Source organism: Choloepus didactylus, chromosome X, assembly GCF_015220235.1.
Source record: "Choloepus didactylus isolate mChoDid1 chromosome X, mChoDid1.pri, whole genome shotgun sequence".
NCBI classification, from domain to species: Eukaryota; Metazoa; Chordata; class Mammalia; order Pilosa; family Megalonychidae; genus Choloepus; species Choloepus didactylus.
The window spans coordinates 159,721,804-159,738,423 of record NC_051334.1 but is presented as its reverse complement, the minus strand read 5'-3'; the positions used below and the strand labels follow the sequence as shown (position 1 = coordinate 159,738,423).

General features: G+C 38.7%; 1 protein-coding gene across 5 annotated transcripts in view; it reads right to left on the bottom strand.

Moving 5' to 3' along the window:
• The window catches only part of LOC119523480 (brain mitochondrial carrier protein 1), an 84,862-nt gene that overhangs the window by 21,231 nt on the left and 47,011 nt on the right, over positions 1–16,620 (bottom strand). For all 5 annotated transcript variants that reach the window (XM_037822264.1, XM_037822268.1, XM_037822267.1 and 2 more), the window contains 3 exons: positions 15,417–15,511; positions 13,866–13,951; positions 3,400–3,495 (listed from right to left, as the gene is read on the bottom strand). In XM_037822264.1, coding sequence (XP_037678192.1) covers positions 3,400–3,495; positions 13,866–13,951; positions 15,417–15,511 — 277 coding nt within the window. The remainder of the gene's footprint in view (positions 1–3,399; positions 3,496–13,865; positions 13,952–15,416; positions 15,512–16,620) is intronic.

Sequence of the window (16,620 nt, the reverse complement as noted above, 5' to 3'; positions counted from 1 at the left end):
GGAATGAATGTATTTTGCATATAGAAAGAACATGTCTTTTTGGGATCCAGAGGGTGGAGTGTGCTAGTTTGAAGGTGTTATGTACCCCAGAAAAGGCCATGTTCTTTTAATCCATTCCTGTGGGTGCAGACCTGTTGTGGGTGGGACCTTTTGGTTAGGTCATATCAATTGAGATGTGACCCAGCCCATTCAAGGTGGGTCTTAATCCTTTTACTGGAGTCCTTTATAAGAGGATAAAGGACAGAAATATCTGAGACAGCTTAGAAAGAAAAGCCCCAGAAAAGCTAAGAAAGGACCCACAGAAGGTCAGAGAGGAAGCCACTGGAACCAGAAGCTGGAAACAATGAGACCCGGGAGTGAAGAAACCAGCAGATGCTGGCCATGTGCCTTCCCATGTGACAGAGGTGTCCCAGATGCCAGCAGCCTTTCTTCAGAGTCCAGGTATCATCCTGTTGATGACTTAATCTGGATATTTTCATGGCCTAAGAACTATAAATTGTAAGTTAATAAATCCCCATTGTAAAAACCAACCCATTTCTAGTATACTGCATTTCAGCAGCTACAGCAAACCAAAACATGTATGTATACATACACACACATATACACACACACAATTTGTTTTAATTAGAGGGAAATACATCAAAATATTTGTTCTTAATCTGAGGATAGGATAACAGAGAAGTTAATTTTCATTTTTATACCTTACTGTATTTTTAAAAAAATTTTCACAATGAACGTTTTATTTTTATAAATATGTTTAAATGTTATTTAAAATTGAAAATAAAATATCATGGGGACAATTCAATCAACTCAAAATTCACAAACTTAATTTTCAAAGTGGAAGTGATGTAGCAAAGTTCTCTTCCTTATTTAAATGTCTATTAAAGGATTTCTCATTCCACTCTCATATTCTCCTGGTAGTCTTATTTAACATTACATTTCAGTAATTAAACAAGATAAAAAGTTATAGGACAAAGGCAATATGCCAATGCTAAATGTATATGAGAGGGGGATATAAGGGAGGAATATGGGATTCTTGGTAGTGGTGTTATTTGCTGTCCTTACTAGTATATTGTATTATATGACATGTTATTTTTCTTTTTATCATTTTTTTCTTATTGCTAAAAAAAAACAATTTTTCTTGTAGTAATCAGTATGTTCAAGTGCTGATTGTGGTGATAAATGTACAACTTTATGATGATACCATCAACAACTGTACACTGTGGATAAATGTATGGTATGTGAATATAACTCTATAAAATTGTAGGAAAATATATATATAGGAGTAAAAGTGTTGGAGAAAACATGGTGAGAGGGATGATGCCTCACCAATATGGACTAACTACAATGTGTAAACTCAGAATTGAATCTTAGAACACAGTCTAAGAGGGGAACAATTATTGTAATGGTCCCTAGATTGTAAGGTCTTACAGCAGTCAAATCTATTCCTGAATTGTAATGGCTATCTCCAAACTCTGAGATGTTGATCTGTGTATAACCTGATTGGTCTCTGGAATATTGGTTATCTGTGTGACACCTGAAACTCAGAGCTAGAGCTCGGCAGATATGAATGTCAGTATTAGTGCATACAGCCACTGTCAAAAAAAAAAAAAAAAAAGCTGAAAAAGAGCCCAGACTTCAATTAGTGATATGAATGAAGCAGGTCTGGTTAAGACCAGGGCAAGCTAGGCCAAAGGGTAAAGGTTGAAACTGATTGTGTTTTAAAACTTCAACTTCCATATGAGACCAAGGGAATAGATATCTATTTGGTATAGGATCTAAATTTTCTAAACGGTACAACTCTACAGTCGATTTGTTCAAACACCACAATTGCATGGAACTTTGAATAGGAAGTGAGATATGGTAGGTTAGTATAGGCTGGAGTGAAATAGTGACACATCCTAGAGTAATTTGGGCAGATAATAAAAAATATATTTACAGCCTCCCCCTCCCCAGCCCCGAGGATCTGGGGGAAGGTGCGGATGTGTTGGACATCCTCACCTGGACTGGTGTTGATGTTGTCACAAACATTGGGACTGGCGGTTTGATGTGCTGAGCCCTCGAGCATGGGACATGCCCTTATGAAGCTCATTACCACAAAGGAGAGTCTAAACTTGCATGTAATGGTGCCTAAGAGTCTCCCCCTGAGTACCTCTTTGTTGCTCAGATGTGGCCCTCTCTCTCTCTAACTGAGCCATCTCGACAGGTGAACTTGCTGCCCTCCCCTCTACGTAGGACCCGACTCCCAGGGGTGTAAATCTCCCTGGCAATGCAGAGTATGACTCCCGGGGATGAATGTGGACCCGGCATCGTGGGACTGAGAGTATCTTCTTGACCAAAAGGGGGATGCAAAATGAGACGAAATAGTTTCAGTGGCTGAGAGATTCCAAATGGAGTCGAGAGGTCACTCTGGTGGACATTCTTATGCACTATATAGATAACACCTCTTAGGCTTTAATGTATTGGAATAGCTAGAAGTAAATACCTGAAACTACCAAACTCCAACCCAGCAGTCTGGACTCCTGAAGACAATTATATAATAATGTAGATTACAAGGGGTGACAGTGTGATTGTGAAGACCTTGTGGATCACACCCCCTTTATCTAGCGTATGGATGAGTGGAGGAATGGGGATAAAAACTAAACGACAAATGGGGTGGGATGGGGGGATGATTTGGGTGTTCTTTTCTCACTTTTATTTTTTATTCTTGTTCTGGTTCTTTCTGATGTAAGGAAAATGTTCAGAGATAGATTGTGGTGATGAACGCATAACTAAGTTATCATACTGTGGACAGTGGATTGTATACTATGGATGACTGTATGGTGTGTGAATGTATTTCAATAAAACTGAATTTAATTAAAAAAAAAGTTATAGGAACAACAACTACAACAAAAAAGCAAAATATAGATAGAAGACTGGAAGATGGTATGAAAAAATATTAACAGTGATTATCTCTAGGTGGTGAAACTAGTGGATTTTTTTTCTTTTTACTTTTCTGTATTTTCTCAATATTTTATACTATACCTTTTTCTTTTTATGAGGGGAAAAAGTTTTTTCAGATAACTTTTGAACATAAACACACAAGACTCTTGCAGTCACACATTGTTGTGTTAGTTCAAAATCGGCAAAAAATATATTGATGAACTAAATCCCCTGTGAATTTGAACAAACCAAAATGGCTACCTTGAATAATATAATTTCTTCCACAAGTACAACTTCCAAACATGAGCAGAAATAAAGACCATTGATAACTTTTGGTCCTTTCATAGGTGATGAAGAGCTTGTTCCCTTATTTTTGGGTTACCCAAGAATCTCAAACAGTATAAGAAGAGAGTTCACAATTTTATGGCTTTATATAAAAACTATTCTTTGTGAATTCTAAGAATTACGAGTACTCACTCTCCACAGGCCCCTGGTGCCTTCTTGTTGGTATATATCGATGAAGCTGCCAATCATGCTCCCCCGGAACAAACTTCCTTGGGCCTGCATTCGAATCTAAAATAAGAAAAAGTGAGCAAGAATTTTTTTGCATTAATTTTGATTTCTCAAAATATTGCATTAAAGCATTATTTATCTTGATTACTGAGTTTTTTGGTACTCCCTCACATTTTGTGCCTGAGGGGAGTGCCTCACTTGTCTCACCCTAGTCCAGACCCTCTTCCTGAGCATAGTCTTGAAGGATGAATTCACCAGGAAAAGAGGAAGAGGCAATGCAGGCAGAAAGAGAGCTACATGCAAAAAGGCAAAGAAGCAACAAATAATAGGTCAGATATGGATTTAGATATATCACACCGGATTCAGACTGAAGATGGTTTGAGGAAATACACACTAGAGTCAAGAGAACAGTTAGGAGGCTGCTGAGATGAGGAGGACCTGAAAGAGGAATCGGGGGAAGGGACAGATTTGAGAAATACTTATGAAGTAAAATCTGTAGAACTTGGTACCTGATCCAATACTAGAAGCAAATGGGTTGTTGAAGGAGAATCAAGAAGAGGATGAATCAATAATAGGATGATCTAGGTTTCTAGCTTGGATGATCTGGTAGAGCTGGGCTGTAGATATAGATATTATATGGGTGGTTGTGGCAGATTCCTATTTGTTCCCATAAATCTATTCTTCCCATCTTCAATAATAGTAATAAACAGAGTTTTAGCTGGGCACATGCTCCCCAGTTAGATGCTATATTTCTCAGCCTTCGTTGCATCTAGGTTTAGCACATGGAACTAAGTCCTTGCCAATGGAATGTGAGCAGAAATAATGGTTGACATTTCCATCTCTTGCTTAAAAGAAAATTGGCTGTATTTCAGAATAACCAAAGAGGCCTACTTAATGAGAAAAAGTTATTCCTTGCAAAAGAATTCTAGCTAAGAAACATGGAAGGAATGATAGAATTAGAAAATCACCACTGTCAACCTTAAATGAAATAGCTGATTCAGATAATGTTCACCAAAGGATGGAACCATTAGATGAAGGCTGATAGGGAACTTGACAATGGAGGAATCAGGCTATCACACCTGAACCCCCTGATCAATATACCATCTCTAAAATTGGGACACCCAAACATCGTATACCACTTTACATGATTCAGTATGACCTTCACAGATGTCTGCCATTTATAGAAATATAGGGTTTAGAGGAACAAGTTAAGTTACTCGACCCCACCAGGAAGCAAACAGACAAATCCAGAACTTGGGAATTCTACAGGACAGCTGATCCAGTTTCTTTAACAAGTTAATGGCACAAAGGAAAAATAAGGGGTGTGTGTGGAGTGGAGGGGTGCTCTAAAGTAAAAGGGACTTGTAAAATGTAACTACCAAGGGGTGGATCCAAGATGGCGGGTTAGGAGAGAGAGAGCAAAATTCTCCTCCGTGAAAAACACTAGATAAAAGACAAAAAGTGCTCCAGAATAGCGGTTCCAGGATTCCATCAGCTGGGCAGGGACTTCTATATCCATAGTGACTGTGTACTTGGAGAAACCAAGAGACTGTGTTCGGAGTCGTGTGAGTCTTCTGTCTGGAAAGCTGCCGGGAAACGCAGCCAGAATCACGGTTGAGTGGTGGGGAGAAACCGTGAGACTGTGTTTGGAGGTGGGTTGGTGTCCTACCCAAGGGAGCCGGCAGCGGGAGCCACAGCTGAGTGAGGTGGGGAGTGCTTTCCACGCCCCAGGCACCTGCCTCAGCATCTGGAATGGGTGACAGCCCTTCGCACACCCGCAGCTAAGAGCCCCCGGGCCAGGTACAGGCCACTGCAGCAAGCAGAGGATCGCACAAGTGGTCGTTTTCACATCCCATGCAGCCATCTTTGCAGTGGGCTAGGAGATGCTCCTTTGCAGCGCCGTGGCCCAGAGCTTCGTTAAGTGAATTGGGGATTCGGCTGGCTTGAGATGGCACATACTCCTCCTACGCGGACACCCACGGTGTGCACAGCCTGGAGTCAGGAGTGCAGCACCGAAGTCCCAGGAGCCCTACAACAATCCCAAGGACTTGTGGGCCCATGGAAGAGAGGGACTGTGGGGAATTTGAGCTGAAGGGTTAGACACATTCTGCAGCCCCAGGGTATTCTGGCAGCAGCCCTGGGAATGGCTGGGAGTACTGGGTCTTATAGCCGTCTTCTCTGCCAACCTGCACAGGGCACACCCCCCACCCACAGGGCTGGCGGTCCCCACAGCACACGAAAAATTGGTGCACTGATTGGCCATCCACATGGTTTGGGCCCCTACTTGCTGCACAGATGAAGTTGGGAAGAACTGGCTAGAGGGTAAGAGGTGGCTCAGGAGCGCAATCTGCTGGTATGTCAGGGAAAGTGCACTCCACCAAGCTGTAGCTCTGTCAAATTATAGATAATTATTTAAATAAGCCTATATATCCTAAAAGAACACTATCAAGATAAGCAAATGCCAACAGGCCAAAAACAACAGAAAATTATAAAGCATATGAAGAAACCAGAAGATATGGATGACCCAAATGCCCAAATTAAAAAACCAGAGGAGACACAGAACTTGGAGCAATTAATCAAAGAAGTAATCTCAAACACCAATATCATGGCTCAGGATATAAAGGACATCAAGAAGACCCTAGAAGAGAATAAAGAAGAATTTGCAAGAGTAAATTTAAAAATAGCAGATCTTATGGAAATAAAAGAATCTATTGATCAAATTAAAAAGACTCCTGAGTCACATAACACCAGATTAGAAGAAATAGAGGAAAGAATAAGTAAACTCAAAGATAATGTGTCGGAAAGTGAAAGCACAAAAGAATGAATGGTGAAAAAAACCGAAAAATTTGAAATGGATCTCAGGGAAATGATGGACAACATGAAGCAAAAAATATATTAAGAATCACTGGTGTTCCAGAAGGGGAAGAGAAGGGTAAAGGACTAGGAAGAGTATTGAAAGAAATTGTTGGGGAAAATTTCCCAAACCTTCTACACAATATAAATACACAAAGCATAAATGCCCAGCGAACTCCAAATAGAATAAATCCAAATAAACCCACTCCAAGACATATTCTGATCAGACTCTCAAATACTGAAGAGAAGGAGCAAGTTCTGAAAGCAGCAAGAGAAAAGCAATTTACCACATACAAAGAAAACAACATAAGACTAAGTAGTGACTACTCAGTGGCCACCATGGAGGCGAGAAGGCAGTGGCATGACATATTTAAAATTCTGAAAGAGAAAAATTTCCAACCAAGAATACTTTATCCAGCAAAACTCTCCTTCAAATTTGAGGGAGAGCTTAAAATTTTCACAGACAAACAAATGCTGAGAGAATTTGCTAACACAAGACCTGCCCTACAAGAAATACTAAAGGGAGCCCTACTGGCTGAGAAAAAAAGAAAGGAGAGAGAAGTCTGGAGAAGGCCACAGAACTAAAGAGTTTTAGTAAGGGTATGTTAAAGGAAATAATGAGAGAGAGGAAAAAATACATCTGACAAAAACCAAAGGATATGATGGCTGATTCAAGAACTGCCTTCACAGTAACAACCTTGAATGTGAATGGATTAAACTCCCCAATTAAAAGATATAGATGGGCAGAATGGATTAAAACTTATGAACCTTCAATATGTTGCTTACACGAGATTCATCTTAGACCCAGAGACACAAAGAAATTAAAAGTGAAAGGATGGAAAAAAATATTCCATGCAAGCTACAGCCAAAAGAAAGCAGGGGTAGCAATATTAATCTCAGATAAAATAGACTATAAATGCAAGGATGTCATAAGAGACAAAGAAGGATACAATATACCTAATAAAAGGGACAATTCAACAAGAAGAAATAACATCCCAAATTACCAGGATTTACATTCTTCTCTAGTGCTCATGGAACTTTCTCCAGGATAGATCATATGCTGGGGCATGAAACAAACCTCAATAAATTTAAAAAGATTGAAATTATTCAAAGCACATTCTCTGACCATAATGGAATACAACTAGAAGTCAATAACCATCAAAGATCTAGAACCTTCACAAATATCTGGAGGTTAAACAACACACTCCTAAACAATCAGTGGGTTAAAGAAGAAATCGCAAGAGAAATTACTAAATATCTAGAGACGAATGAAAACAAGAACACAAAATATCAAAACTTATGGGATGCAGCAAAAGCAGTATTGAGGGGGAAATTTATACCTCTAAATGCATACATTAAAAAGGAAGAAAGAGCTAAAATCAAAGAACTAATGGAACAACTGAAGAAGCTAGAAAATGATCAGCAAACTAATCCTAAAGCAAGTAGAAAAGAAATAACAAGAATTAAAGCAGAAATAAATGATATGGAGAACAAGAAAACAATAGGGAGAATAAATAAAATCAAAATTTGGGTTCTTGAGAAGATTAACAAGATTGACAACCCCTTAGCCAGACTGACAACGTCAAAAACAGAGAAGACCCACATAAACAAAATAATAAATGAGAGGGGGGACACTACTGCAGATCCCAAAGAAATATTAAAAACTCATAAGAGGATACTATGAACAACTGTATGCCAACAAACTAGATAATTTAGAGGTAATGGCTAATTTCCTGGAAACACATGAAAAACCTAGACTGACCACAGAAGAAATAGAAGACCTCAACAAACCAATCAAAAGCAAAGAGAGCCAATCAGTCATCAAAAAGTTTCCTGCAAATAAAAGCCCAGGGCCAGATGGCTTCACAGGGGAATAATGTTCCTATACACTAGAAACGACCTAACTGAAGAGACACTCAAGAAAAAGATTCCATTTTCAACAGCAACTAAAAAAATCAAGTACCTAGGAATAAACTTAACTAAGAATGTAAAAGACCTCTACACAGAAAATGACATAACTTTACTAAAATAAATTAAAAAGGACCGAAAGAGATGGAAAGATATTCCATGTTCATGAATAAGAAGGTTAAACATTGTCAAGATGTAAATCCTACCCAAACTGATCTGCAGATTCAATGCAATTCCAATCAAAATTCCAACAACTACTTTGCAGATTTGGAAAAGCTAGTTATCAAATTTATTTGGAAGGGAAAGATGCCTTGAATTGCCAAAAACATTCTTAAAAAAAAAAAAAAGAATGAAGTGTGAGGACTTACACTTTCTGACCTTGAAGCTGACTATAAAGCCACAGTAGTCAAAACAGCATGGTATTGGCATAAAGTTAGACATACTGATCAATGGAATCAAATTGAGAATTTGAAACTAGACCCCCACCCAGATCTATGGTTGACTGATTTTTGATAAGGCCCCCAAATCCATTGAACTGGGACAGAACAGTCTCTCTTCAACAAATGGGGCTGGGAGAACTAGATAACCATAACAAAAAGAATGAAACAGGACCCTTACCTCATACCCTATATAAAAATTAACTCAAAGTGGATCAAAGACCTCAACATAAAAGACAGTACCATAAAACTCCTAGAAGATAATGTAGGGAAACATCTTCAAGACCTAGTGTTAGGAGGTCACTTCTTAGACCTTACACCCAAAGCACAAGCAACGAAAGAAAAAATAGATAAATGGGAACTCCCCAAAATCAAAAGCTTCTGAACCTTAAAGGAATTTGTCAAAAAGGTGAAGAGGCAGCCAACGCAATGGAAGAAAATACTTGGAAACCATGTATCTGATAAGAGACTGAAATCTTGCATATATAAAGAAATCCTACAACTCAACGACACTAGTACAAACAGCCCAATTGTAAAATGGGCAAAAGATATGAAAAGACATTTCTCCAAAGAGGAAATACAAATGGGTAAAAAACACATGAAAAAATGTTCATCTTCACTAGCTATTAGGGAGATACAAATCAAGACCACAATGAGATTTCATCTCACACCAATAAGAATGGCTGCCATTAAACAAACAGGAAACTACAAATGCTGGAAAGGATGTGGAGAAATTGGAACTCTTATTCACTGCTGGTGGGATTGTATAATGGTATAGCCGTTATGGAAGACAATTTGGTGGTTCCTCAGAAAACTAGATATCGAGTTACCCTATGATCCAGCAATTTCACTTCTTGGTATATACCAGGAATATCTGAAAGCAGTGACATGAACAGATATTTGCACACCAATGTTCATAGAAGCATTGTTCACAATTGCCAAGAGATGGAAACAATCCTAATGTCCTTCAACAGATGAGTGGATAAACATGATGTGGTATATATACACAATGGAATACTATGCAGCAGTAAGAAGGAACAAGGTCGTGAAACATATGACAACATGGATGAACCCTGAAGGCATAATGATGAGTTTAATAAGCCAGACACAAAAGGAGAGATATTGTATATTACCACTAATGTGAACTCTGTGAAAAATGTAAAATAAGTGTCTTATAATGTAGAATAAAGGGGACCTAGAGACAGTCAGAAGCTAGTGAAGGGTAACGATAATCCAATATTTACAGATATGATAAGGAGGGTGATCGTAATGGAATGGGAATGGTCGGGGTGACTATGCTTAATGGGATTATAAGTATCAGTTATGTATTGAACACGAACATGTTTGTAAATAGTTGTTTAAGGGCATGTAACCCAAAGAGTAGCACCACAAACCTATATAAGTGTTAGCATGATATGCTCAGAAGGTATGACACTGGTGCAGAGGGTTAACAACGGAGTGGTATGGAAAAACTACCCATTACATATTAAAGACTGTATTTAACAGGAATATCTTACCAACTATACACTAATATTAGGGATGAATAATTAGCAGCTGATAAGAGCTCTAGGATGTATTGTTATGATAATTATTTAAAGTTGAGAGTGATGATGATTGTACAAGTAAGTGAAGATAATGTAAGAAACTGACCATTTATCTTGGGATAGAATATATATTAAGTGAAGTTAGGAACTTTAATAAATCAAGTCCTCAACTTGTGTCTTGCTCTTGTGAAATTTAAGGTTATAAATAGGAGGCTGAGCCCTCCTATAATTATGCCTAAAAGGCACCTCCAGGGAACCTCTTTTGTTGTACAGAGTGGCCTTTCTCTCTCTAAGCCCAACTCAGGAAATAAGTTCATTACCACCACCACCACCCCCCCACCCCCCCCACGAAGGACATGATCCAGGGGAATGAATCTCCCTGGCGATGTGGGACATGATTCCCAGGAATGAGCCTGGCCCTGGCAGCGAGGAATTGAAAACGCCTTCTTAACAAAAAGGGGGGAAAAAGAAAGGTAACCAGCTGAGGTCACAGTGGCTGAGAGATCCCAAATAGAGTCGAGGGGCTTTTCTGGAGGTTTCTCTTACACAAGCTCTAGCTAGACATCCCAAATGGCCACAGTAAGCCATGCCCTTACCAAAAGTAGTCACCAAATACCTAGGTCCCTACCTGAGATTCTATCAAAGATCCACTCACTAAGTTTTATCTTTCAGAAACTTAAATCCACCAGAATGTTCCTATACCAGACAAGTCCTAAAACCCAAAGGCCACAGCCTTTTTAAAATCGACAATCAGATGCAGCCCCCTTCCCCATACTGTCTACACCCCCTTTCAATATGAACATGTTAGGGTGGTCACTGCCTAGACACCCCTGAAGATGAAGAAAGAGACTAAGTGAGCAACAAACAAGATGAGATTTAACAAAGGTCTATGAATACTGAAACTTTATAGAATTATATATATTTTTGGATGCTGGGGTGTTGGAATGGCTGGAAGGAGGTAAATGACATGGTGGAACTGTAGCCTATAGCATCCTTTGGGATTTGCTCTATAATTACTTGTTGAGTTGTGCCTCGAAGGTCTTCACCTTTCTGTATGTATCTTCTATTGCATAATAGGGAAGGGACTGAGACTGTGGAACTATAATCCAAAACAATTTTTGAAATTACCTATATAACTGCTTGTTGAGCTGTACATCAAGAGTTGACGCCTTTCTGTATGTATGTTATATTTTACAATAATGGAAATGGCTGAAGTTGTGGAAGTGGGACCCACGACATTCTCTGAAATTTGTTCTCTAACTACTCGTGAAATCGTACTTTGAAAGTTATCACTGTTATGTATATTTGTTAAAGTTCACAATAAAAAAATGAATCTAAATATTGTGGTGTCAAAACCAAAGGAGAGTTTCCAGTAGGTAGAATTAGTATAGGTTATGTAAGATAAGAACTAAAGTGTTCACTAGATTGGATAATATGGACATTGTTGCTGATACTCGAGAAGGAATGGAAGGTAAAGACTTCTTTTTGCAAAATCTGTATAAGGGAAGAAAAGAGAAAGAGTGATGTTTTGAGGAAGTCAAAGGTTCAAGGAAAGGTATTTTAGGATACAGAGACTTGAACATATTTATAGTTTGAAAGGAGGGAATCAGTAAAGAGAAAGAGGTTAAAAGTAGGAGAGAAAGAGGGTAAATGATAAAGAAAGGCCCCTATATGAAACAGAAGTGAATGAATCAAAGTAAAGCCCCGGTTCTTAAACCTGATTGTGCCTCAGAATCCCCTGGAGAGCTTGTTAAAACACAGATTACTGGCCCCATATCAGTTTCTTTTTCAGAAGGTATGGGGTGGGGCCAAAGAATTTGCATTTCTAAAAGTTCCTAGGTGATGCTGATGCCCCTGGTCCAGGGAATCTCTCTTTGGGAAGAGTACAGACAAGGTAAGGATGGGTATAGATGTATATAAGTTTATATGTAAGGGGTGGAAAGGACAAGAAGTTGAGAGGTAGAAGGTAAGGCCATAGGAGGTAGGGTTGTCTGCTGAAAGTAAGAGGGATGAAGACTTAAAAGAAGGTTTGAAGGTTTAAAATGTTACTGAGGATAGAAGGAGCCATCCAAAGATCAATGAAAAGACTAAAAAGCCCAACTGAGATTATAAACCATTTATTTGTACCATCACAGTCTAAGATTATGATTTGCCCCCTCCCCCTAGCACCACTCATTCCTGCCTAGACCTAAGAAAGGAAAAGGTGAATGGTAGCATTGGTCAATGGTTGTAATTTTGCCAGACATGTTAGAGGGACAGGAAATTGAAGTGAATGGTGAAAAGGATATTTCAGGTAAGCCCAGAATCCAGGTGAATAAGAAAAGAAGTTTTAGGGAGTTAAGTATTATTATTCTTGAAAAGCACACTCTAACAAGTATAATTATACTGAAAATATTCCAGAGTTTTAGGATATAGTCAATTCAGTTCATAAACACTTGTTCTGTAACTCTAAAGTGATACAGAATTCTGTAGCCAAATTACTCTCACTTTAGTCCAAAAAGATCATTTCATATCTTTTCTCCATCAACCACCACTGGTTTCTTTCATATGTGCTGTTTTTCAAGTCACACAGTTCTCAACACTTGCTGATTTGAAATAGATCTCTCCTCACTAACCTAGCCACCTGTGATTTCTAGTGTTCAAATAAATAAAGCATTTGTTCTCTTACTTCTTTCTCACATTCCCTCAAGTAATTAAAACTTGGTATCTTGTCACACACTTTAATCACATATTTCATGCCTTTAATTCACCATGTTTAAATAAGTTACTAAGTAGAAGATATTTATTTACATTATGAGATAAAATAAGATGAAGAATATTACTAAAATAAATGTTTCATTATATGAATTAATAGAAATCTGAACGTAATCATGTAATTTTTTCCCATGAGTTTTTATTCATTGCAACTTGAAAAAATCTACTAGCCCCAGAAAACATTCCAGTTAAATATTTTAAAAATCAGCACCACTAACCTATACTGTTCTGGCTATTCTGAATTTAGAACATCCCAACACAGGCCAAAATATACTATTTCTAAAGCCAAATCTCACCCTGAACAGAAATACTGATAACAGAGGGAAAGACAGAGGCACTATAGATTTAAGGCACTTCAGTTAAGTATTAAAGGCAGCTTCCCCCAAAACTACACTTTGAATTATCCTTTATTCAGTACCCCAGGTTTTTATACCACAAAGCAACATACCATAGTAAGACGTGGAATGGGTGGGAGATATATCTTTCTTTTGTAAACTGGGAAAAGGGCTATTGCAAACACTGGTTCATACCCAAATTAGTTTCAGGAAAGAGAACAAATGGAAAGAAGGGATCTGGAAATTTATTCCCTTAAAACTACATCCTCCTTGGAAAGTCTTTGAGAACCTATAGGGGTTTGCATAATTCAGTTTGAAGACCACTGGATTAATGCATAGCATAATAAATTGACTATTATTTATTGACCTACCAAATACAATGAGAGGCAGTTTTTATATATTATCTCTAATCCTTAAGAGCACTATGCCATAAATACTGAATTCACTTCATTTCATAAACTGAGGCTTAAGGGGTTGAGTGATTTGCCCAAGTCCCTACGGCTGACAAGTGACAAGAGATTTGAACCCAAGTCTGACTCAAAGGTCATGCTCTTTTCACATCACACTGTGTACACCCAATGCCACCAGATCTCTCTTACCTTTAGCACATCAGTGGGATTGGCTATAGCGGAAGATATCACTCCTGACACAACCCCACAGATCATATTAATTAGGAGAGTCTCATCTGTAAAAATAAAAAAAAAAAGAAAAGTCTGTTTGTGTTAGGCACCAGCTTCTGAGAACAGAGTACTGAGAAGAGAAAGAGAACCCTGGTTAGACAGTTGACTTGAGAAATGAACTACAAAGCTTATGAAATTAAAGAAACTCAAACATTTCCAGATCCCAAATCAGTACTGAAACATACAAAAATCATAGAATATAAATCACTATTTCTAAAAATATACCATTATTTCTAAAGAACACTGGAACACATCCTATTCTCCTACTTAACTGCCAATATCCCATGTAAATTCAGGTTTTGGTATTTTCCCTTCAACCATTTCAAAGGTCTAAAGAAGAATGCATTTTTTATGTCTTTTTCTGGGGAATCAACAATTCTGAAGACTCAAGAACTGAATATCAAAGATGAAGTCTTATGTCTAACAGAAAAAAAATTTAACAAAATAATAATTTTGACTAGACTCAGATATCTGCTACCCTCTATTTATTCACAAAGGTTTCTGTAGCCACATGTGCAAAAGCAGTCATTTGGAACTAAATCCCTTCAGCTAGAAAAAAGAACAAAGAAACTGCAGAGCATATCGTTTTAAAGTGAAAATTTAATCTTCACCATTCCTCCCCACCTTGAAGAGCCTATAAACAGAAATCCAAGTGAAGATTCTGTGAAAGTAAATTATTTTAGAAACAGGTAGAGGGGAACCTTTCAGGCTCCCCAGAGAAGAGGCTCCAGAAAAAGTTGACTTAGGACAAGAAAGTGATGCAAAGGGCATTACTAACCGAAAGGCTGTCCGGCTGTCCCCAAACATCCAACAGCCCCAGGCCTGTGGTAAAATAATCATTTAACAAAGTATCAGGCTAGAAATGCTGCAGTGACAAATAGAGACGTGATAAAGCTGAATGTGGGTAAGGTGGCTGCAAGTACATCAGAATCCAGATTATAATAGTATAAAATGATTCAACCTTAGAAAAGTTTATCAAAATCAGAAGCTAGAGAAATTCTTATAGCTGAAGTCCCCTTAATGATGAGAACAGCATTAATTGTCTGGACAAAATTGTTTCATATGCCCCTGTAATGACCAGAAGCCTTTTATTTAATGATAGGAAAAGGGACAAACTTGAAGAACAGGTCCCTCTAACCCACACACCACCTCTGCAAGAATTTCTCCCAAGTCAGTACGAGTTCATTTTGTCCTTGCAATGACTGTCAGCCATTCTCAGGAATCCTGTAATGAAACACTTTCACTAAGCATGATTTCAAAAATCCCTTTGAAGAAATGAGAATGTTCTCATATTGATTGTGGCAGTACATGTATAACTAACTATGTGATTATACCAAGAGCCACTGGTTCTAAACTTTGGATGGATGGTATGGTGTGTGATCAAACTGTTAAAAAATAAATTAAATTAGTAAAATTTTTAAAAAATCCCTTGAGTATCACCTGGAAAGAGAGAGAGAAGTCTATACTGACCTTCCAAACGTTCTACAAATAATCGCTTCAAGCTTTGGTAAATGCCGATTTTAATGGTGCCATATGATGCCTGTCTTAGTAAAGCTGGAGCAATTCTGTGAAAGGAAGAGAGGGAGGGAGGAAGGAAGGAAGGAAGGAAGGAGAGAGAAGGAGGGAGGAAGGGAGGGAGGGAGGAGGGGGGAAGGGAGGAAGGAAAGAGAAGAAAGGGAAGAAAGGAAAGAAGGAAAGAAAGGAAAGAAAGAAAAAGGCCGATTATACTCAATATACATTAGCAGATGTTACATATCTAACCTACTCATTTCCATTACACACCTCACTCTACCCAACAACAGCAGAATATACACTTCAAGCACTTGTGGAACATTCCCCAAGATAGACTATATCCTAGGTCATAAAACAAAGCTCAAAAAATTTAAAAGAAGTGAAATTATATAGCATATCTTCACCAACCATAATGGAATCAAACCAGAAATCAGTAAGAAAAACAACAAGAAAATCCTCAAACATATGGAAATCAAACAACAAACTTCTAAATAATCCAGGGTTCAAAGAGTGAGTCTCAAAGGAAATTATAAAGATAATAGAAATGAATGAAAATGAAATGTCATCATATTAAAACATGTGGGGCAGAATTTCTGGGGAAGATGGCAGAGTAGGGAACTCGAGGACTCACTCCTCCTCCAAAACAGCTAAGGGACAGGCAGGAACTGTCTGAAAAAAAGCTGTTCTGGGGCTCTAGAGGCCAAAGGACCACTGTACAGCATTCAAGGAAGAGTGGGAGGAAGAAGCTGAGAAAATGTGGTAAAGAACTGTGAGTAGCTCACTATGCAGTGGCTGCCGGTGCTCATCCCCCACCCCGTACTTGAGGGGGGCCACCTTGGGGTCCAGTCCCTGGCTGGCTGCTGTGGACTGCAGGGAAAGGGATGTGGAAGTTTCCCTGTGGAAGTCTTCTTCCCCAAGAATGGGGGGGGGGGAACACAGCCAAGCACAGATCACGACTTTTGACTAGCAAATTCAGATTGCTGGGTCCTGGCTCTCAGCTGCTGTTTTAACCCCCAAGACAGGGACTACCATGGCTACTGTTTCAACACTGCCCCCAACAGGATGCAGGTGGTGGTGGTTTAAAGACACAGTGCCTCCCTTGGGCTGTGGGGACTAGTTTGCACAAGGGTACCCTCTGCTGGGCAGGTCGGGAAAGTGAAGC